The sequence below is a fragment of the Bactrocera tryoni genome, chromosome 2, assembly GCF_016617805.1.
Source record: "Bactrocera tryoni isolate S06 chromosome 2, CSIRO_BtryS06_freeze2, whole genome shotgun sequence".
Classification (NCBI taxonomy): Eukaryota; Metazoa; Arthropoda; class Insecta; order Diptera; family Tephritidae; genus Bactrocera; species Bactrocera tryoni.
The window spans coordinates 76,163,844-76,187,348 of NC_052500.1; the positions used below are offsets into that span (position 1 = coordinate 76,163,844).

At 33.6% G+C, this 23,505-nt stretch overlaps 1 protein-coding gene across 1 annotated transcript in view; it reads right to left on the reverse strand.

Moving 5' to 3' along the window:
* LOC120768864 (gamma-aminobutyric acid type B receptor subunit 1) overlaps nucleotides 1-23,505 on the reverse strand; it is a 147,393-nt gene that overhangs the window by 122,441 nt on the left and 1,447 nt on the right. Inside the window, exon 3 of the mRNA XM_040095619.1 lies at nucleotides 13,361-13,531. Coding sequence (XP_039951553.1) covers nucleotides 13,361-13,531 — 171 coding nt within the window. The remainder of the gene's footprint in view (nucleotides 1-13,360; nucleotides 13,532-23,505) is intronic.

The following is a 23,505-nucleotide window of genomic DNA, read 5'->3' on the forward strand; positions in this document are numbered from 1 at the left end:
TGAAAGAAGTTTCATGAATCCCTTCATAATTTCCCGCTGACTCCTAATCAGTGCAAACTTTCTCTCATAGCAACAGCTAAGGGCTAAACTTTGATTGCATTTCAGCGGGCAGCTGCGTTCTGGCAACTTGCAACTTGCAACTTGTGGCAAATGAATAGCTTTAATCAAATTAACAGCTAAACGCTGTAAAGCGCTGCACATAAAGAGAGGAAATGCCGTTACATTTCACTAATAATTTTGACCTTTCACCGCAGGCTTTTAGAATCATTTCAATAGCCCATCAAAGTAACTTTGCCACAAATTTGCAATGAGGCACCACTGTTCCAAGGCGAATCAGCTGTGTTTGCTTGCAAATCTCCCTTCAAACGCTAAACGTTTGTGCGATTGAGTTATAAATCCAACAAAAATAACAACAAATACGTAAACATTAGCAGATGTATCAAAAATTGAGTGCCGCTTGCAGGGAATTGTAAAGCTGGCAAAGCCCGAAATGCAAATTAATGCAGGCAACATTTGCTTTTGTATTGCTTTGAGTATTCTTACTAGCTGTTGTACGCATTGTTCCAAATTTTCCAGTCCAGCATAGCAACAAAATCGGCAATGAAAACAAATTTTGCAAATTTCCCCAGCTGCAGTTGATTCTTGCCAAAAATTTAAGCATTTCGTTTTTCCATACTCTTATTGGTTGTTGTTGTTGCTGCATTGAGGTAAGTATGTCATGCCGGAACTGCAGCAAACGCAACTGCCGCATTGTTAAGCTGTTTGCACAATCATCTGGGCAACTGAATTGCTAGTTTGTGTGTGCGTGTGCGTTGCCTTTGAAGCAATAACAAACTGCCACAACAATTTTCGGCCTCTGCCAATTTAGAGATTTTGCTGGGAAAACATGCAACGCCTACACACTTTGTTCGTTCTGCTAACATTTTTGTAGAAGCAGTATTTTTGCATCCTTTTAGCTCATCTGTAGAGATTTATCTCTGCTTAGCCAAATAAAGAACGCTCAATTGAACGCAAAAGCGATAAGCTTCAGATTCTTTTTTGACAGGCAAGTAATGGGTAGATGAATAGCAGAAAGAGCACAATTTTGAGGTTTTATTAGGCTTCAAAAGCGGTTCGACACTTTATATGATAATTTATGTCAATAAGCCAACATATGTATGTATGTATATAGATAAGGCTCTAAAAAAGGGTTGCCAACTTGCCGTAAAAATTAAAAAGATACCTAAAAATGATCACACTAATGAGTATTTATAGTTTTAAATGTAAAACAAAATTTTTTTTTTTTCAGAGTTGCCACCTTTTTTTAACAGAAGCAGCTGCAGCTTAATAATAATGCTTTTATTTCAATAACTTTTTCTTAGTAGATAAGAGATGGGGTTGACACATTGCTTAAAAAAATTTTTACAATTTATTTTTCGGGAATTAGGAAATTAATTCAGGGAAGTCAAATTTATAAAAAAAATTGGCTCACTAAAAACAAAATTACAACAAGTAAGAAAGGGCTAAGTTCGGGTGCAACCGAATATGTTATAATCTTGCAACTTGCTGTAGTCAATGCGAGGGAAATACCTTACGATGTAAAACGTCAACCAGAGGATCGGAATCTCAGCAATTTTTTATATAAATTATGCACTGACTTACGATATATTCGGCATAAGATTTGTTAGAAAACAAAAATCGTGGTAATAGTCATACGGGGGCTAGGTGAAGGCTTCGCCCACTTATATTCATTTTAGACACAATGTAATACTCTTATGAGTCAAATACGTTCTGAAATTTTCATTGAGATTACTCAAATATTAGTCGATATATCCGTCCAAAAATCACTAGGAAGTTCGAAAATCTATGTATTAAGTATAGCCCAGGGAAGTATTGATCTGATTCCACCTATTTTGGATACACAGAAAACTGCATGAAAAGAATTCTGTCTGAATTTCTATTGCATATCTCACACATTGACCGATATTTTCGATCAAAAGTCAACTATAGATACTGAGGTCCACATATTCGGCATCTAAAGTCTTGAAATGTTTTGGTTGGATCTGAACAATTTTTTGTCATAAAGTTGCCGTTATATTAATTGCTTCTTTATTTGTGTACTGGAAACTGAACGAATCAAGTAGATTTTATAATTGTGCTATATGGGAAGTAGGCGTTGTTATTGTCCGACTTGCGTCCGACTTGCGTCCGACAGCGTGATATGGGAATATAAAAAGAATGCCTCGTTCCAAGTTTTATCGAAATTGGTTAGAAGGGTCCCGAAATATGGGATTTCACCAAAAAGTAGGCGGTGCGACGCCCATTGTCCAATTTTTACCTTGGTTCCTATAAACCCTTATCATATTATCGCGACGGCAAATTTTTACGATTTTGTCGCATTTAGTTATTGATTTATGGCGCTTTTAGTAGCTTGGAACAGTACCGTTATTTGGGGAGCGAGCGGGATTTTCATCCATTTTCGCACTATCGGTAGAAATTCTTTAGTGGTTTAGGAGATATGCACATTAAACATACTAGAGGGCGGAGCCACGCCCACTTTTCAAAAATTGTTTACCACAGGTATCCTTTGCTACTGCACTCTCCTTTGCAAAGTACTGTTTTATGACTTAGTTTGTAGGCGTGACAGTGGTCCGAATACGTACGAACTTTTTTTGTACTAAGAAAGCTGAACACAAAGTTTCATCAAGATATGTCAACTTTTACTCAAGTTACAGTTTGCACGGACGCCCGGACGGACAGACAGACATTCAACCGGATTTCAACTTTTCTCGTCACCTTGATCATTTATATATACATATGTATATATCACTATATCTATCTCGTTAGTCTTTATGCGAAATAAGGATGAACCTTTTTCTACAAAAAGATCAAATCATAATTTCTTTTTGTAGAAAAAGGTTGTCAAGTGTTTAGAAAAATATAATTACATTCAAACAAATAAGTAGCGGTTTACAAGTGATGGAATAATAATTATAACAATTATGCATAAATGAATATTATGTTAAATTGTGCGATTTCATAATTAGCTGGTACAATTTCTTTGTGGAAAAGGGTTGCCACGTTTTTAGAAAATAGCATTTATTGTCTGTAAAAAAAGTGTTTTTTAATGTTTTTTAGTTATTTTGAGTTTTAATATTATATATATCACAGTAATTCAGCTGAAAAGGGTTGCCACCTTTGAAAAAAACTTGGTTATTATACTTAGTGTTACTGTTTGGACAATAGTTTGGAAATATGTCTATGAATCAGTAAAAAATTATTTGGTCTATAATTTCCATAAGCTTTACTATAGACTACAGGAGTTGCCATCTTTAGACAAACTTAAAAATAGCAAAATACATATATGTATGTAAAATTAGAAATTAAATAATTCAAACAAATTAAATAAATTTAATAATATCGGCAAAATTATCAAAATGCATTATAACCGCTTGGTAAAAAGTGAAAAGGTTGCCAGCTTTTTGAAATTTTGAAATTGCTCATATACTTAAGATTTGCTTCAGTTAGGTTATTGACCCAACCTTTTCGGTAACAAGCAAATTTGTAATTTTCATGCTAGTCACTATAAGCTTAGTCAGCCAATTTCATAAGCTTATTATTCCAAAAGATTTAACAATATCCCTGCAATTACATCTACATATGACTCCCCGCATAGTCTAATAAATAATTTTACTTGACAGAAATATCGGTAAAATACCGGAAAATAGTGAAAATCAAATTATGAAATTTGTGCAGCAAAGTTACCTGCCATAAGCACGCGCTAATAAGCAAAAGCAGTCAAGTACTTAGGCGGAAGTCGATGACATGGCGTATACTTGACATTAATTTAATATTTTCAATTTCCAGTGCAAGCGACAACGGCACACATGCTTAAGCATTATAGAGGTATATGTAAGTTAGCGATGTGTAAGTATGTGTGCAATTTTGTTGGTGTGTTTGCAAGTGTGTTTTTGTGTGTGCTAATATATTGGTGTGTGTGTCATGCTAACATTTAACCGTTTTGCCGGCAAATGAATGATCAAAGGAAATGAGGAAAACGTTGATAACGCACAAACTTTCAACGAATAAGTAAATGAAGTGAAACGATTAAGCAGAATTGAGTGGAAATGCATTTCACGCACACGCAGACACACATAAATGTATGTGTGCGAGTATGCAATGCCATGCCACTTGGCTTGCCGCTTATGAAATGCCATAAATTATAAGTCGAAAGTTGCGCTTGAACGGCGACACGAAAGGTAAACTAAAAGAATGGTGACAAAGTCAAAGCGTAGAGCGTTAGAAATACCGGAGAAAGGTTGAAAAAAAGGCGGTAAAGGGCGTGGAAATAGCAAGCGAACGCTGAATTAATTTGCCGCGCAGTCAGTGGAAATAGTTTTTCATTGAAATTCTTGACAAAAACATAATTGGCCACTTGATGTCAGCGAAAAGACAGCACGAAAAGGGTGGAGCAAAAGGAAAAGAGTGAAGGAAGAAGAAAAGGGTGCAGGAAGAAGAAGAGGTGAAAGAAGACGCAGAAGCAGCAGCGCTTGCCTTGGCACATAAAGTGAGCTCAACAAATTCTGCCGCCAAGCAGTCAGTCACCGCTCTCATAAAGACCGCCAGCAAGATGATAGTTTAAAGGTCTTGCCAGCACACACTTGGCTTGTCAATCAACAGCAGCTGCAATAACAACAGCAACAAATACCAGCTCAGCGAAAAATTCAATTAGTGGAAACGTTTACATTTGCGGCCAAAAAGGTAAGTGAAGGAAAGGAAAAAGAAACGCGCTGTGTGGTGACAGCTGACGTAGCAAGCAAGTGATTGCCTCGTGCAATCTTAGTGCTGTAAGTGCGAGTGTGTGTGAGGTAACGATATGCCTTTGCGCACGGTAAAAGCAATTGACATAAGGGTCTCTCTACAGCTTATGGGTATGATGGGCGCTACCCGGTGTGATCTCGCTTCGATGTGTTGTGTTGATATTTGTCAATCAAATGGAATGATAACGAAGTTTTCGTGGTGAGGTTGTGGTGGTGCGTATAATAAAGCACGCGAAAGCAATAAAAGGTGGTAAAAGTGTAATTATTGCAATAACTTTTATTAATAATATTAAAAACAGAAAGAAACTTAAACCACAACTGCAGAAGTGCATTTCTTATAGAATAAAAGGGCATCAAATGATTTTTAACGTAAAATAAAAAAGTCTTCCATACAAAGGTCGGATTTTGATCGGTCAGTTTGTATGACAGCTATATGCTTAGTAGTCCGATCTGAGCAATATCTTCGAATATGATAGGGTTAAGTATGGTTGTGAACCATACTAAATTTCGTGAAGATATCTCGTCAAATAAAAAATTTTTTCTTACAAGGACTTGATTTTGATCGTTCAGTTTGTGTGGCAGCTATATGCTATAGTGGTTCGATTTAAAAAATATTTTCAGGTATAGTAGAATTGATTAAGGTTGTAGATCATATTAAATTTCGTGAAGATATCTCGTCAAACAAAAAAGTTTTCTATACAAGCATCGGGTTTTGATCGGCCAGTTTGTATGGCAGCTATATGCTATAGTAGTCTGATTTAAATAATTTCTTCAGAAATTGTAGCACTATTACCAATAACATGCGTTGTCAAATTTTGTGAAAATATCTTGTTAAACTAAACAGTTTTCTATACAAGGATGCGATTTTATCGACCACTTTGTATGGTAGCTGTACTCTATAGTAGTCCAATATCAGCGGTTTCAGCGTGTGAGGAGCTTCTTATTGAGAAAAAAATGTGTACGAAATTTCAGATCGATAGCTCGAAAATTGAGCGACTTATTCGTGTATATACAGAGGGTTATGGCTCAATTGACTCAGCTCGTCAAATTGGCCATGGATATGTATTTTTTATGGGGTCTCCGATGTTTTTTTCTGCATGTTCAAACCGCGTATTACTATTCGCAGCTAACCTACTTAGCGTAGGCCGTCCAGTATCCGCCAGCAGTGACCTTGGTAGTAGCCTGAGCTCAGCCTTACCAATAGAGCCAAATGAATACACCGCAACAACAATAAAAAACATAACAGAATGAACAACAAAACAAAGATGGCCAAGACGAGGAATACGGGTCCAGCTGCCGTAGAAGCAGTGTGATACTTAGATCTCCTACACTCACCGCCACTTCAAAACAAACAGACAAAACTGGTGAAATCCAGCCTTAAGAGAAACTCCGGCCACTCAAGCAAAAATCGGTAAAAAAAGAAGAAGGAAAGATCACTCCAGCTGCTACTAAAGAAGAGCCTCAAAACTCACCGAAACAAGAATGCATTACCCAAATGAGACGAGAAGAAGAGGATTCCCTTGAAAAGGGCAAGGCAATCGTGCAAAAAATGAAGATGGCGATGGCAAAAGAGAATAACGTCAGCATGAGCGTTAAGAACGGCACAACTAACTAGACGAACTCTTCGACGTCATCCAGAATTACCGCAGAACCTAAAACAAAGGCTATCATAGAGATCATACACCTCTACTCGCTCACAACAAAAGAGGAAGTATCAGGGTCTGTAAAAGGAGCGCTACAGGACCCCATCGAAGACTTGGTGATAAACATAACAGCACCTAACTCAAAAGAGCAGATAAGGGCATATACGACATACATATATAACTTCCGCTCAGAATAAAGCTGACGTACTGATGCAACAGGCACGCATTAAAATTGGCTGGATTAATTGCAGGCTGCGACTGAAAGAAAATCACAAAAGGTGCTTTCGCTGATTTGGGCCAGGGTACTTCACCAGGGACTGCAAAGGACACTATAGATGCGGACAAGATGCTTGCTTATAATGCGGCCAACCAGGTCACAAATTAAAAGGGTGCTCAAAGCCCCCCTCATGCTGCCGAAGAGGCTAAACACGAAAAAGTCAACCATATCCTGGGCTCCGCAAAATATACAGTATGTAGAGACCTCCAAAACAATTGAATATCTTACAGGCCAATATGCGTAGATGCAAGGCTGCTGACGCACTCCTGTCGCAAATGCTTTGATAATCATAAGCGAGCAATATAGAAAGAAAGGGGTACCTGGCTAGAAGATAGTAGCTCTATCGCCGCTTTATGGCTACCACCAGGGAGTAACACCGACACTGTAGACAAAGGGGACGACAATGGGTTCGGTTGGGCCAGATGCGACCCCTACACCGTAATTAACTTGACACCAAGCGACAGCATGCAAGAATTCCAAGAAAAGCTCGACAATACTGAGGACACAGCAAGGTCTATAGAAAGTCAACTAATTATCGCCGAATATCGATTTTAATCCATTATTCCATGCTCAGAAATGTTTTTGAAAATAAGGACTCTCAAATTCTTCTATTTGATATCCATATCAATTAAATTTATTTGAAATTTATGACAGGTGGCAAGGCTGCTAAAAATTATACGATATTAATCCATAATACAGGTATATTTAGACAGCTATAAATGTTTGTTGTAATTTCCATTTTAGATTTTTAATTTCTAAAATTTGAAATTCTTAAACAAGTGGCAACTTTCCAAATTTAATTTAATATTTTTAAGCAATGCCAACCCTGCTTAGAAATTTTTTAAAAATAAGAACTCTCAAGACCATTCCATTAGATATTCACATCAAGTAAATTTATTTCAAATTTAGAACAGGTGGCAAGCCTGCCAAAAAAATAGTTCGATTTTAAGCCATCTCACAGCCATTTTTAGACCCCTACATATGTTTTTTGTAATTTTAACTTTAGATTTTTAATTTGTGCACACTGAAATTCTTAAATAGGTGACAACTTTCCAAATCAATGAAGTCATGCAAGTAGCTATTTATACATCTTTCTTTTCTTAAATATTTTCCGTGCTTGTTGCCTTGTTTCTAGTGTTGAAATACATTTGTTAGGCTACTACATACACACACCCATACAACCATACACTCACACATATTGCACATCGGCACACATGAGTGCTGTTGTTTTCCACATCCTTCTTCCGTTTGTGCAATCGTCTGCCTAGAAAACTTGGTAATTAAGCCGAACTATGTTATCAAGCAGCAGCAACATGCACATGTGAGCACAACAACAACAACCGGCAAATGTGGCAAAGGAAATATAGCTGGCGGCCCACTCATTGGAAATGACTAGCCATGCGTAGATATAATGAACAGCAAAGCGGCCACAATAGTGGCACACACAACAAGAACGACAACAACACATGTAAGCTAATAGCATTAAACAAAAGGTCAAGAGCATTGATGCGTAGTACAGTTAGCTGCGCACACTCGAAGTGCTCAACCTCTAAATCCAAACACTAAAATGCATGCTAACACACGCACATACGACACACATACAATATGAGTACATGTGTGTGTGCTTGAAATTCACTATTTTCACTTTGCATTGCGAGCTCTTGAGCGCCTTTCGGACCTTACACTTCACTAATAAGGCTTTAGTGTTGTTTTTGTTGTTCCCCACGTGACGTTGGCCCTAGTTTTTGATACACGCCTCAACTCAGCGCGCCTGTGTATCCGGCCCTCTCGATAATGCTGCCGTTGATGGCTTATAATTGTCGGCTATGAATGAGTTCAGTTCAGCTGAGTTGAGTGGCGTTAAAGTGTTGGTTTGGCGTTGACTTGTCTTTGATTGAAATTTAAAAGGCGCTAGGCATGGAGCAGCGAACGATTAGCTGTAACCAGTTGTTCGGCCTTTCAAAATTAGCTGTCTGGCTGGCTATTGCAGGCCGTATTTTGTTGCTGTGCGTTAGAATTGATCTTTGATTATTGCTGGCTGAGTGTGCTGTCTCTTGACTTGTTAGTCTCTGAGGTTGGAATAATTTTGGACACACACGCTATATGCTTGGAGTATGTCTGGGATATAATGCTGCAAGCTTTTTTTTATATTGTGTATTATATAATTTGTTCTTTGGATAACAAAAAAAAAATAGTTTTTTACTAGTATCAAAATGGCACATCAAGTGCTAATTGAGCCCGATAGGGCTGCACTCCTACCTACCTACTACCGCATAACTAGTTACTTTTGAAATAGTCGGTTTCTAGCTAGGCTAAAATTAGAAATTTTAGTTTTATTTTGGTTTTTCATACTCACAACGCTGAAAAGCCAATATCGAAATTATTCGAATTTTTTTCGAACTTGAAGAAATTTCCCGGAGACAAGCAGCAAAGTGTACTTGTAAAATTCAATAGAAAAGAAGTGCCTAATATGTACTTATGTACAATGTTTTTTAAATTCTTATTTCCAACTTTTTCTTTTAGCAATAAGTAATTTATGCAAGAATAAAATAATTTTCCTAATCAATGAACATTTTTTTTAAATCGCCCAAACTTCTTGAACTAACTACTTCAGAACTAGATTTGGATAGTTATTTTTGGAACAATTAATAGTTTAATACAATTTCAAAGCTAATTAAATTAATATAAAAATATATTTCATAACTAGTCCTCAATTAGTTACAAAAGGAACAATATCGAACTAGTTACTTTAGGAACATTTTTTATTTATTTAATTCTTTTGAATTTCATTTTTTTATACGCAAGAATTAAATAATTTGTCCAAACTTCTTGAACTAACTACTTGAAAACTAGTTCCGGATAGTTACTTTCGGAACAGTTTATGGTTAAATAAAATTTCAAAAATTATTTAAATTCAAATTAAATTATCTTTCATAATTTAAACAGTTCATAACTAGCCCTGAACTAGTTACAAATCGAAACAGAACTAGTTACTTTAGTACTAGTTTTAGGTTTTTTTTTAATAAAGATGATGATTTCAAAAATTTTCTGAAAATGTTACTTGAATCAAATCTTGAACTAGTTACTTTAGGACCTATTTTCGTTTTGAAAATATTAAATTTTATATATGGTCTCAAATCTATTTAATATACCGAATTTTTTACTTAAATTACATTGCTTTTCTTAACTAGTTCTCAACTTCTTAAAAAAGGAACAATATTGAACTAGTTATATTAAGTCCAGATTTTATTTAATTAATTCTTTTCAATTTCGGATTCCATTTTTTTTTAACGAAAATTAAATATTTCTTATTGCTATAAAATTCGCTATAATGAGCGCTGTTCGGTAAACAAATGGAATTGGAAAATATGTAAATTGAACAGATCTTTTTTAGTGTTAAGAATATGACAAGATGCTGAAAAATTCCCGGAAAGCAGCTACAAAGCATTAATCAAGGTCGTGATTCATTTTCTCTTGATTTCAGAAATTCTGTTGGAAAATTATTTCGTAGAAAAAGCACAATTTTTCTCTGATTTACATAATTTTTTCACAAAAATTTCGTTTTAATCGCGCACACACTCCGCAAAAACAAAGAAATCAAACAAAGCAATACGTTGAAATGGTATTTTTCTGAAAGACAGGCACATCATTAAGATAATAATGTGTCAAAATGAAGCGACAGACAAAGAGTAGACTGATATGCGAGTGCAGAGCGGAACATGGTTGCTGTATTGGCAATGAAACAAAAGCAAAGCATTGAAACAATTCTCCGAATTCAATGGAATAGCAAAAACATGAATAGACAAAAGAAATTATAATGAAAAAGAAAAACACAGGAAATTCGGCATTAATGGTTTGAGTAGTGCAAATTATTCGGCGCGTGTCATTAGCAAGATACTAATTTGTGAAAACATTAATTTCTGTTGAATACTGGTAAGGGAAGTTCGTGTTATTTCGGTGAGAAATTTTTAGTAATACATTGTTTACTGCTAGGTTTTTTTTTTAGTTCAGAGAAAGGCGTAAAAATTATATATTTTATCATAAGTTTGGAATCAACACATTTTTCAACGCTTTTAGTCTGAATTCTAAAAGAGTTTGCAGTTTTAATACTCATCTCAATGTACCATAAATTAGAAATAAATAAATTCAAAGTTTTTATGTTTTTTCTTTTAAAGTAGGGAACTTCGATATGGATCACCCTTTATGTAAAAAGTTATTGTTGCCTGGATTATGAACGCTGCAGTAAAAGTTTTTGTAAATATCTGAATCAAGGACGCACAAATTCAGCACTTAAAAAAAAAACACAAATTACAAAGTCTCCTAGTTGTTCACACCATGCTTCGCCACTGCGTATACGTAATTATTAATTCATGTGAATTACAATTTTGCTTCCTTAAATATTATTTCGGGTATGGGTGTCACCTAATTTTAATCAATTGTTGCAAAAAAACTAATAGAGGAAAAAATAATAATAATTTGTTTTTTTAATTTTTGTTTTTCAGGATTGCCACCTTTTATAAAACGTTGCGTTGCTGAAAAGCTTTCGTCTGACGTATCAGTACGAATGAGAGGTATGTAGTTATTGAAAACGATAAATACAAAAATGTTAAAATCAGCGTTGCCACGTTTTTAAAAATTTATAAAAGTTTATGTAAGATTAAATTAAAAATACTAAGGGAATAATTATTTACATAAGTCTCGCCATAATTTTATGTAATATTGAAAAAAAAATATTTTTTTATTATATTATTTTTTACAGCGTTGACACTTTTTACTTCTATAAATCCTTTCAATTCTTGAAAGCTTCCACTGGAGATGTTAGAATTTTTAAAGGGGTAGCGAAAGCCAGGGTTGCCACATTTAAAAAAAAATATAAAAAATTAATGTAAAGTTAGACCGAAAATGCTATGAGAATATTAATATAATTTTATGTGAAATTTCAAATAAATATTTTTTATTATATTTGTTACAGGGTTGCCACTTTTTATTTCTATAAAACTATTCAAAGCTTCCATCGGAGATACATATAAGAGTCTCTAAAGGGTAAATATTGAAAATGATGAATTCAAAAATGTTAAAATCTAGCTTGCCACATTTTTAAAAATTTATAAGATACGGTACTAAGGTACTTAGGTGTCACTATAATTTTATTCAAAGTTGCAAAAAACAAATAATTGTATATCCATTTATGGTAAATATACATTCATATATGGTAAAATAGTTTCTTACGAGGTTGCCACCTTTTTCCAAATAAATTTGGCCACTTTTAAATGGATTCTACTTAGATTTCAGAACCTCTAAAATCTGAGTTATTGAAGAGTATAAATTCAGAATGGCTGAAAAAAAATAGCTACATTTTTCATAATTATATGAAACATTATTCATAATGAGCGAAAGTTTTCTCAGAACAATTTTTTAATTCTAATTTATTATTTTATTATTATTATTAATTTATTATTTATATTTATTATATAAAAATCTTAGTCCAATATAATGTTAATGTTAATGTTAATGTTAATGTTAATGTTAATGTTAATGTTAATGTTAATGTTAATGTTAATGTTAATGTTAATGTTAATGTTAATGTTAATGTTAATGTTAATGTTAATGTTAATGTTAATGTTAATGTTAATGTTAATGTTAATGTTAATGTTAATGTTAATGTTAATGTTAATGCTAATTTTATTTTAATTTTAACTCTACTTTTATTTTCAATTATTTCTAATTTTAAGTTTGATTTCAATTTCAATTGTAATTTTAAGTTTAGTTTTAGTTTTAATTTCAATTTTACTTTTACTCTTAATTTTTATTGTAATTATATTTTTTTGTAATTTTAGGTTTATTCTAATTTTAATTATTATTTTAAGTTAAATTTTCGATATTTTTATTGTGCTAATCTGACCTTAATACTCAAAAACTTCCAATTTTCAATTAAATTTTCACATGTCACTTCTTAATTTGTAAATTTAGGCAATTTATCTTCTGTCTCAATGACGACGATACTTTGTAGTTGTTCTTGTGGAAAACTGTCATACTGCACAAAATTATTAAACAGCAAATTACTCTGGACACTTAATGTAACTTGAGTTGCAATAAATTGCATATTTGTGCACAGTTGATTTGCCGTTAAAATACTAAATTGAAATAATTAAAACAAGCAAATTGAAAATCTCCAGAGGAATGCACAGGGCGTATACGTAATGTTTTGCTGGCATTGAAAACATAGCTTATATTGCGGCGCATAGAAGAATTTTGGTGACAGGAAAAGCTTTTACCAAATCTCTCAGACAAACACACACAGAAACAAGTAAATTAAAATGCATGTGTGTGAATGTCTGTGTGCATTTATGTAATTATAGTTGAAGTGCCTTGGCAGCAATTGCCTTTTTTGCCACACTTCCGAGCTCACTTATTTATTAATTCATTTTGTGGCTGGCACTGCATTCACCTTTGGAATTTTAAGTACTCATTGCATTGAGCAGCATGTGCACACACACACTCACGTAAACTTACATATATGTGTAAATATATTACATTACGCTTTTGCTATTTCGCTTATTCATTCGCTCTTTCTATCTCGCCTTGAAACAAATGCTACTGATGGTTATCTACCGTAATGACTGCCATTTCATTATACTCACCGATATGAAGACCTCCTCGGCCTGCTGCAGTATGGCCACACGTGACCAACCGAATTTTTTCATTAATTTTATACGTGTCGGATTGTGTACCGTTGCGGAGGGATGTGTGCGAAATAGTGTTGGAAAGCGACTGCGATCCGAGAGTGCCGGACTCGAGGCACCATAGCAGAGCTGAAATACAGTAGAGAAGAAATATATTACATATATACATATATTTTAAATCTGTGGTGCAAGCGAATTGTAAAATGTGTGTGTGTGTTAAATTGTGGTCGAAAGTGGCGAAAAACCAAAGAAAATGTTTTTGTTTTTTAATTTATGTTTTTTATTTATAAAAAAATTTAATAAAATCTTCACGTATCAGCCACTGCATATGTGTTGTTAATGCGCTTGAGTGCGGTTGCTTCGTATATAAATGACATTACTCCAACTCTGTGCTTTTTGCTCTTACGAATTCTCTTCACCTCTTTGTTGGCTTTTGTGGCTGCACTTGGCGCTTTTTTTCACGAGCAACCACATTGTATATTTTGTGGCCAAAGTGCAGTTAAAAGATTTTCAAGTAATTAATTTTGTTAGACGCAAATGGCACGCGTGTGCCTGTAGGGAAAAATTTACCGCTGATGAATTTTTTAGAGTTTCGTTTCGTTGGAGAATCTTGATCTTTTTTCTGTTACTATAGAGACTATTAGCTGTTTTAAGTAGTTTAAAAAAATTATTTTATGCTACCCCGAAACTAATTTCTTTTGATGTAGTATAATTTTGTGTAATATGATACTAGTTTGTATCGTATTACTTTTGGTTGGTTTTACAAAGGTAATTAAAATTTTTTTATGAGAGTACTATGGTGATTAGAACTGTTTCTTACCACTTCAAAACTATTACTTTTGAACTAGTATATTTTTAAGTGTTCTAAAACTAGTTTGTATCGGAATAGTTTCGGTTGATTTTAGAAAGCTATTTCTATGGGAGTATTATAGTCAATAAAACTTTTTTTTACCACCTCAAAACTACTTACTTTCGAACTAGTATATTTTTAAGTGTTCTGAAACTAGTTTGTATCGGATTAGTTTCGGTTGCGGTTACAAATGTAATGAGAAATATTTCTTCATACTCTTAAATTAATAAATCTTTCTTTATACAACGCCAAAACTACTTTCTTCTGAACTATTTTTATATTCTTTTGAACTTCATATTTTTATATAAACCTTGTTTTTATTGCGTTTAAGTTTAGGTTCTGCTTATCAAAGACATAACAAATAATGTTTAATACTCTTCAACGATTAAAACTTTTTTCTACTATATCGAAACTAATTACTTTTGAACTAGTATATTTTTATATAGTCTGCAACTAGTTAGTTTCGATTTAGTTTAGGTTGTCATACCGAAGGTTATTAAAAAAATTTGTCAAAACTCTTAAATCATAAAAACTTTTTATACTACCCCAAAACTACTTACATTGCCACTAGTCTACTTTTAAATAGGTTGTTTCACAAAGCAATAAGACATATTTTTTACTACGATTTATTCATTAAAACTTTTTTATGTTACCTCGAAACTAATTACTTTGACACTAGGGTATTTTTTTGTAGTCAGAAACTAGTTTATTTCGGTTTGTGTTAGGATGTGGCTACCAAAGTGATAGAAAAAATTATTTTGTTACATTTTAGTCATTACAGCTTTTTTATATTAACTCGAAACTAATTACTTTCGAACTATTATATTTTTACGTAGTCTATAACTAGTTCATTTCAGTTTGGCTTAAGTTTTGGTTGCTAAGGTGATGAACAATTATTCGAATTTATTGTGAACTTGAAGAAATTCTCGTTGATAGTTCTAGTAAAACTCAAGAGAGAAGGGGTGTCAAATATTTATGTATATACATATGTACGTACACTAATTGCGAAATTTTTATTTCCAACTTTTTCCAACTTTTCTCACTAGCAATAAAAATTGAAAATTTCTTTTAAATTCCCCCAAATTCTTGAACTAAGTAGTTGATCATTAGATCTGGATAGTTACTTTCGGAGTAGTTTATGGTTTAATAAAATTTCCAAAATTAATCAAAATAATATAAAATTATGTTTCATAATTTCAGTAGTTTATAACCTTAGGACTAGTTTTTATTTATTTAATTAAGATTCAATTTTCAAATGATTTCCAAAATTAGTTACTTGAACACAACATAGAGCTTCTTACTTTTTGACCAGTTTTATTGTATAAATAATATTAACATTTTACTAAAATTTATTTAAAATCCTTTATCATTCTACTTGGTTTAATAAATTTAAAAAATTTCATTAAATTAATTTTAATCTATCTTTCATAATTTGGTTCAGTTCATAACTAGTTCTGAACTAGTTACAAAAGGAACAATATCGAACTAGTTACTTTAGGACCAGTTTTTTATTTTATTAATATTAAAATATTATATATGGTTTCAAATTTATTGAACAGACCGAACTTTTCACTACAAAATTTTCTTTAAAATCATCTATTATACTACTTGATATCGAATTTTCAGAGCTTCAGCTCCTTTCGTATGCTCGAACGTTTCCCTCTCGCTAACTTAACACGCTTATTCAAGTGCTTTTTACTCATTTTTTTAATTATCCTGTAACTTGCATATGCATTTTATCTCATTAGCAGTAAGCTACTTAAAAAGGCTTGCGCTCCCAGCCAGCGTCCATGCGCTTGGAATATGACAGTACTGTCCCGCAGGTGATACTCCGGCGCACATATGCACCTCCATTAGCCTTAATTAGCCCGCAAGCTCAACCGACGGGGAGACAATATGATGCAAGGATAGAAGATAGAGCAAGGAACATATTTAATTCCGGCGCAAATGTAATTATATTCTTCGTTTTGGGAGAAAAACAATTTATTTTAATTCCGGTAATTTCTTTTTCGTCTATTTGTAACAATTAGTTAAGCTGTGGCAATGTTTTAAAAATTATGTGTCTACAACACATTAGACCCCGTCGGTATCAATTTTTAAATTCTGAGGAGAGCAAGCATCAACGAGAGTGAAGAAAATTATATTGCTGTCATGGAGAAATGTCAAATATTGGAGTAATTTTAAAATGTATTTCGATTTTGTTGAGTACAAAGGGAGGAATTAGGAAATGTGTCAAGAAACTACACCTCTGAGGCATCAAAGTGCTGACGCTTTTTAGCTAGTTATCTAACCTCTAGTTTAAACCTTATTACCTAAATTGGATGATTCAAAATCTGCGAAATTCGAATAACATGCAAACATATTCTGCTGTCTTTAATAAGTAATTGCAGTCGAAGATTTATTATTGTAATTTATTTTTAACTTGTCCTGACGATTACTTACTTAAATTTCTGGTAGTAAGCTAAATAGAAGCAGGATCTTCTTTAAATAGAAGGTCTGGTAAAGGTTACGTTAGGTCGCAAAGGTAACTTTCACAATGAAGCTAACCTACGATCCCGCTTGGATAGCTGTGAGCTCAGGTCATTTGTAATTCTATTCATTATTTTGAATCACTAGACTTTTATATGTGGTCAATATCAATCCTAGCTGCTTTTACAGGTTCGTTAAAAACGTGACTGTCAAGATTCTAAATCAAGAATTTCAATCCGGCAAAAGTTTGACATAAAAGCGTACTGAGAATGAACGAGATAACATTATTAAAATCCTTATCAAATTCCTTGTCGACAAGAGCAGAGTTCGAAGAATTAAAACTCCGTTCCCACGACAGTCACGACAGTCGAGTCTACGTAATTGGAACGGACCCACATTTTTAACCAGTCAAGGACTGTCAACTCGGCAGAATTCTGCCGTTACAATAACTATTATTATTATTGATTATACATATCGTCCGAATACATGCAGCGTCTTCGACTACGAGAGTGTTCAATACAGTACCAGAAAGGTAGTAAAAAAGGTAAAGGGAGGCTTCTTCGTTGAAATAGACCAATTGAAGTATTGGATTACAACTGTCCTTTCGAAGCATGACTCACTTTTGAAACGGCGAATGAATGCAAAATTCGTGACTCGGTCCAAAGCTTCAATCAAAAAATACCGCCGACTTCGAAATAAGGTGCCCGAGTGGCTTCCAAAACGGTCTTTAGCTCATTTGAACGAAGAAAAATTTCTGATGAAATGTGAATCGCTTCTCTCGAAAGTTTTTATCTAATAACCGAAGCGGATTCAAATATTATCTATTTCAAATCTCTACATCAATAACATTGAAACAAAGTGTGTCTTGTTTTAATAGTGATAAGGACGGAACACAGAACTGGATATGTTGCATGAAGGTTTTAAAAGGAAGTATATATGCTAGAGAATAACTTTCATATTCGTAGAGCTTGGAAAAAGTCACAGAGGTATTGCTGGAAACAGCAAATCCGACGAGTTTTCTATATACCATAACTTGAACTCAGTTTCACCTGTTTCTGGAACGAGTGTGTACTCTGTTTCACTCTTGCACTTTTACTTTGAATCCACGGATCTCTCGTGAGCTTGGCAACAAATAAAACTTGTACGGGTAAGACAATCTTCTAGTCCAGTACTTCTACTACTTATAGTTCAAGGTTCATGTCAACGCTATGAAAGGTGTTAATACTGGATTATGTCGAATAATCTCACCAGCGATGCGCCTAAATATATTGTGGTGTTAAAATTTCAGTATGCGAGGTCAGGAGAAATTATTAAAATACTTTCTGATGAACTATTCTGCTTTTGCCAGACTGAAGTTGAAACAACTAGGAACGAACTTAGGGAGCTGGCTGCATATTTTTATAAGGCTCTAGTGATCCATGTGTAGAAGTTTTGGGAATTCATAAAGGAGCAAAGTTCAGAACTGTCTGCCTTACTTTTGTTGCGAGGATCAGCTCAACGGCCTAACATAGGAAAAGTCCCATCACCTCAATCTCAAATTAAGGTGTACGAAGATTTTTCTAGAAACAAAACTGGCAAAACTCCTTTTTGAGATAAAATAGAATGTGTAAAGTCACATTTTTACAAATACAGTAGACCCCGAAAACCAAAAAATCAAAATATATGTAAGCTGACAGATTCCAGACTTTGTGCTTTGCCAGACTTTGTTGCCAAATTTTCTGCTACGCAACTCAAAAAAATATAATCTGCAGTTGATAATCTCCACTGATTATTTACGCTATTCAAAGACGCTGTAAACTCAGTTGCTTCACCGCCATTAAAGCCAAAGCCAAGTCTAAACTGTCAACCGGGAATTGAACAGAAGCAGTGAGACGTGAAGCTATCAGGCTTTATGCTCTGCGCCAGCAACAAGTACATGTAAGGCAAGTGATTTAAGCCAGAAAAAGGCAAAAATAATGCAAGAAGACAGTAAATAAGCAAAAATCACAGACACACAGACACGCATACAATCGCAAACCAGCGCAATGGCCAGTGAGCAATTCATTGCCTTCTTATTTGCTGCACACACGCTGTATACATTTTTATTGTTGTTATTATGCTGTTGGTAGCTGTGTGCGCTGACATTGCAATTGTGCCATCACCGTTAACATCTGATTCCAACTGCGACGCTGGCTGCCGCTGACCGCCGTCGGTGCAGTCAAGCAAAGCGCAACAAGCGAATATACAACGGTTTGTTGTTGTTGTTGTTGCATTTGTATTGCTGCAGACAGCCGTGTGTCAGCAATAATGTTAGCAACGCATCATCAACATTTGTCGACAGCAATAAGCATTTACAATGCACATACGCACACACACATCCATACACATACATATGTAAAAGGGCCGAAGCTGTGCGAGCTTTTGTGTGATTTGCTCAATCGCATTGTGCTTGCGGAGAAAAATCGCAAATGAGCGCAAATATTCGGTTGTACAAAGTATACCGTTAGCAGTGTGTGAATGAATTGAGAAATTTCAGGAAAAAACAGGTACAAATGATGCTGCTGATGTGTGTGTGTGTGCTCCTTTCAATTTTCCACTCTGCTGCTTGTATTGGGAAATTGTTGATGGTGACCATGTAGGAAATAATATAATAATATAGTGTATATATGTGTTTTTGATATTTTAAAAGTAGTTTACTTGAAGTAAGCACAGATATCTGAACTAGTTACAATAGAGTCGAAATGCAAACTAGTTGGTAACTGGTTATTTTTTTTTACTAGTTTGTAGAACATTTTCAAAATATAGATAATTTATTTAAATTTGCCAATAAATTACAAATTTTGGAAAAAATGTTTTATGCAAAATTTTATTTAAAATATTTTATATTTTTTTGCTTTGAAAATTTAAGTATAGCCATTACTACACTATATATATGTATAAGACAAAAATTAGTAATTTTTTCATAATTATCTGGCAACCCTAAAACTTCCAATGTTTAATTTTTTTTAAATTAAATAATTTAACTGTTAAATCACATTTTTTTGACATTGGCCGAGAAAAAAATTTTTTGAGATGCCATATGCTTAAGACAATATTTTGAAAATTTAAAAATTTAATTTTTTATTGCGAACTTTGTTTTATAATATGTATTTTAAAATTTTATTTTTAATCCGTAAACTAATTTTACTTACAATTTGGTTTGCATTTGAAGAAAAAATATTTTTAGGGATGCCATGCTTATGCTTATAAAAAATGTGAATTATTAAATAAATTTTTTATAGTAAAATAATTAAAAGTTGACTAGAAAATAATATCTTAACTAGTTACAATTGATTAGAAAAGCAAACTAGTTAGTAAGTGATGCTTTTGTTACTAGTTTGGAGAGAAACCCCACTTTTAAAGTACAGCACATTAAACTAAAAATTTTACAGATTTTACATAGCATATTTTTTTAAATGGTAATCCATTTATTAAATATTTTTTCGCTTTGAAATTTGAATTGTGATTTTTAAGCAATTATATTACAAAAAACAATAATAATAATATATAAAAAAAAATTTTATCTTTTATGGGACGAGGCCTAAATAGCCAGTTCCGTAGCGTCCTGTCTGTAAATTTATTTACAGGCCATACATAAATAAAATTAATAAATTAAATTTTTTTTAAATTATATGGCAGCCTTGAAAATTTAAATTTATTTTTTTTTTAACTACATGGCAACCCTAAAAATTTAAATTTAATTTTTTTAAACTAAATAATTTCTCTGTGAGATTAATTTTATTTAGAGATGCCATATGTTTATAAAAATATGTTGAAAATTGCGAAATTAAAGCTTGTGTTGTGAACTTTCTTCTATTTGAAAATTAAAATTTTTATCTTGAACTTAGTTTAGTTTTAAAATTAATTTTTCTGAACTAGTACGGAGATGGTTACATTTTAGCTAGTTACAAATGTATATTATGTCGGAATAGTTAGAAAATCGCTACATTTAAACTAGTTAAACAAATATAAAGCAAATATTTTTGGAACAAAAATTAAAAAAAAAATACACAATGTTTAGTTTTTTTTATTTTTTCAAGTGGAAGCAGCATTTTTGAAAAAACAAAGAACAACAATTAATATTTAAAAAAAAATTTATTTAAAAAATATTTATGATATTATATTTTTATATAAAAAAAATATGTTAATTTCGGAAGTCCGTTATTTCCTGCAAGCTTCTTTTATTCCGCTCTCTATGTACATAAACATATGTCTCTTTGTGTGTCAATATGTAAACAAGTTAATTTTTTGCCCAACATTGTAGCAGCAACAGCTGTTGCCAATTTTATTTTGCAATTTGCAAAGTTGTTCCTGTTCTCAATTACCAAATGTCGTCCAATTTTTGTTTTCTGTTGTTTTGTTCGCTTTTTATATTCTTTTTCATTTTTTTTCTTATGTTTGCAGCAGACGATTTTGTGCTTCGTGCCTTGTCGTTCCTCCATTCTGTTTTTTGTTTTTTTTTTGTTTTTTGATGCACTTTAAGTACAATGACTCGATTTGCGTTTTACAAATTGGTCCTGGAGGATATTGCATTTTTTTTGCTGAAGGCACTGTTATCGCTGATTGAGCATTTTACTTCAATATATGTACATATGTACTAAGTACATGGTACATTATGTACCTGAACATATCTATGCAAGTGATTAATTTGTGCTTTATGGAAAGTATTATTCATTGTACGCCATGCTTACTGGGTAACCCATGCAAAAACTCCGTCAGATTTCTTAACTATGTTTGGGCTTGCGTAAGCGGTTTCTACGACAGTAAAGGAGTAGATGGTTCAAAGAAATAATTATGGGACAAAATTGTGGGAAAATCATTGACACCATTTTATGGGATTAAAAATTTGAAACAGAATTAATGCAAAGAATATTTCCAAATTCATATGCAAACGTTAAATTAAATTTTTGTGAACATATTTTTATGGAAAAAAAAATATGGAAGTCAACTTGACTGTAACCTCGGTTGCAGCTGTATGTACGGAGTTTGAAATGCCGGCCCCCATTTCCCTTATACCGAGTTTTTGACGAGTGCTCTGAGAGAGCAGGAGTGCAAGCCGAGTAGAAAATCGTACGTTCCTTCCTTCCTTCCTTGTATTTGTTGACGTGCGTTTTTTGCTGCATAGAGGCGGGTGCGAATCTTTGCTGCAATTAGATAGCGGTCCGAGTCGATGTTAGGACCTCGGAGCGCACGCACATCTAAAACACTGGAGAAGTGTCTTGCGTCTATCACAAAATGATCGATCTGGTTGGTAGTTTTTCGATCCGGAGACAGTAAGGTAGCTTGATGAATTTTCTTATGCTGGAATCTAGTACTACAGATAACCATATTTCGAAGTCAAACCATTTGGGGATGTTTCCTCGCGGAGGCTGAATTCACCAACTGTTGAGCCAAAGATACCTTCTTTGCACACCCTGGCGTTAAAGTCGCCAAGCATGATTTTAACATCATGGCGGAAGCAGCTCTCATAGGTGCGCTCCAAGCGCTCATAGAAGGCATCTTTGGTCACATCGTCCTTCTCTTTCATTGGGGCGTGGGCGCAAATCAGCGATATGTTGAAGAACCTCGCTTTGATGCGGATTGTGGCTAGACGTTCATTCACCGGAGTGAATGATAGTACTCGACGACGGAGTCTCTCTCCCACCACGAATCCAACACCAAACTTGCGCTCCTTTATATGGCCACTGTAGTAAATGCAACAAGGACTTATTTGTCTCTGTCCTTGTCCCGTCCATCGCATTTCTTGGACGGCGGTGATGTCAGCCTTTATTTTCACTAGGACGTCAACCAGCTGGGCAGCGGCACCTTCCCAATTAAGGGACTGGACATTCCAGGTGCATGCCCTAATTTCGTAGTCCTTATTTCGTTTGCCATGGTCGTCATCAAAAGGGGGGGTCTCTCATCCGAGGCAGTTGGCAATTGGCAAGTCCCAAACCCAGCTCACAACCCTGTGGAGGTGATGTTTCGCCTTCTCACTTTAGCTCGCCTTCAAACGGTTGTTCTTAGGCTACCCAGAGGATACTTGGTCTAAGACTGGAAGTCGTGAGCTGCTTGAGTCATATGTAAAAGAATCGTTTCTGGCCACTTCTAAGTGAAAGGCGATCCGAGAACTTTCCTCACTTGCGTGAACTTCTACACATGACTCCAACCTACTACTGACATAAAGATACATGGTAAAATGTGGACTTAAAATTAAATTTATTTTGAAAAGAAGTTTTTTTTTTGAAATTAACTTTATTTTAAAATTTAATTATTTCATATTATATATAAAATATATATAAAATATTTTCAGGTATGACATACGTACATATGTATGATTATAAAACATGTGGGAAAAAAAATATAAAAAGTTGTATGAAGAAATATTTTATGAAAATCTTGGATGTTAAAAATGCTAACTTTTATAAAAATTTTCTGTCAAACTTGAAGTAAAAGCTATATTTTGAATTCTGATTTTTTTTTTTTTTTTGAGAAAAATATTTATACAGATGGCATATATTAATAAAATATACATAAAGAATTAATTTTAGGATTACAACAAATTATGAAAAATGTGATAGCAAAAATGTTATACAAAAACAAAAAAATGTTGTAGAAATTTTGGCTTATTACCAAATAAATTTAATTTATTTTTGTTGAGTTCCTTTCGCCTTTATTAAAAAAATTGAATGGCTGGAACCCTTTTTTCAAAAAGAATATTTGAAAATATTTCCTCAAAGCTTCCCTAAAACCACTTACAAAGCGACTATTATATGCTTAGCTGGCA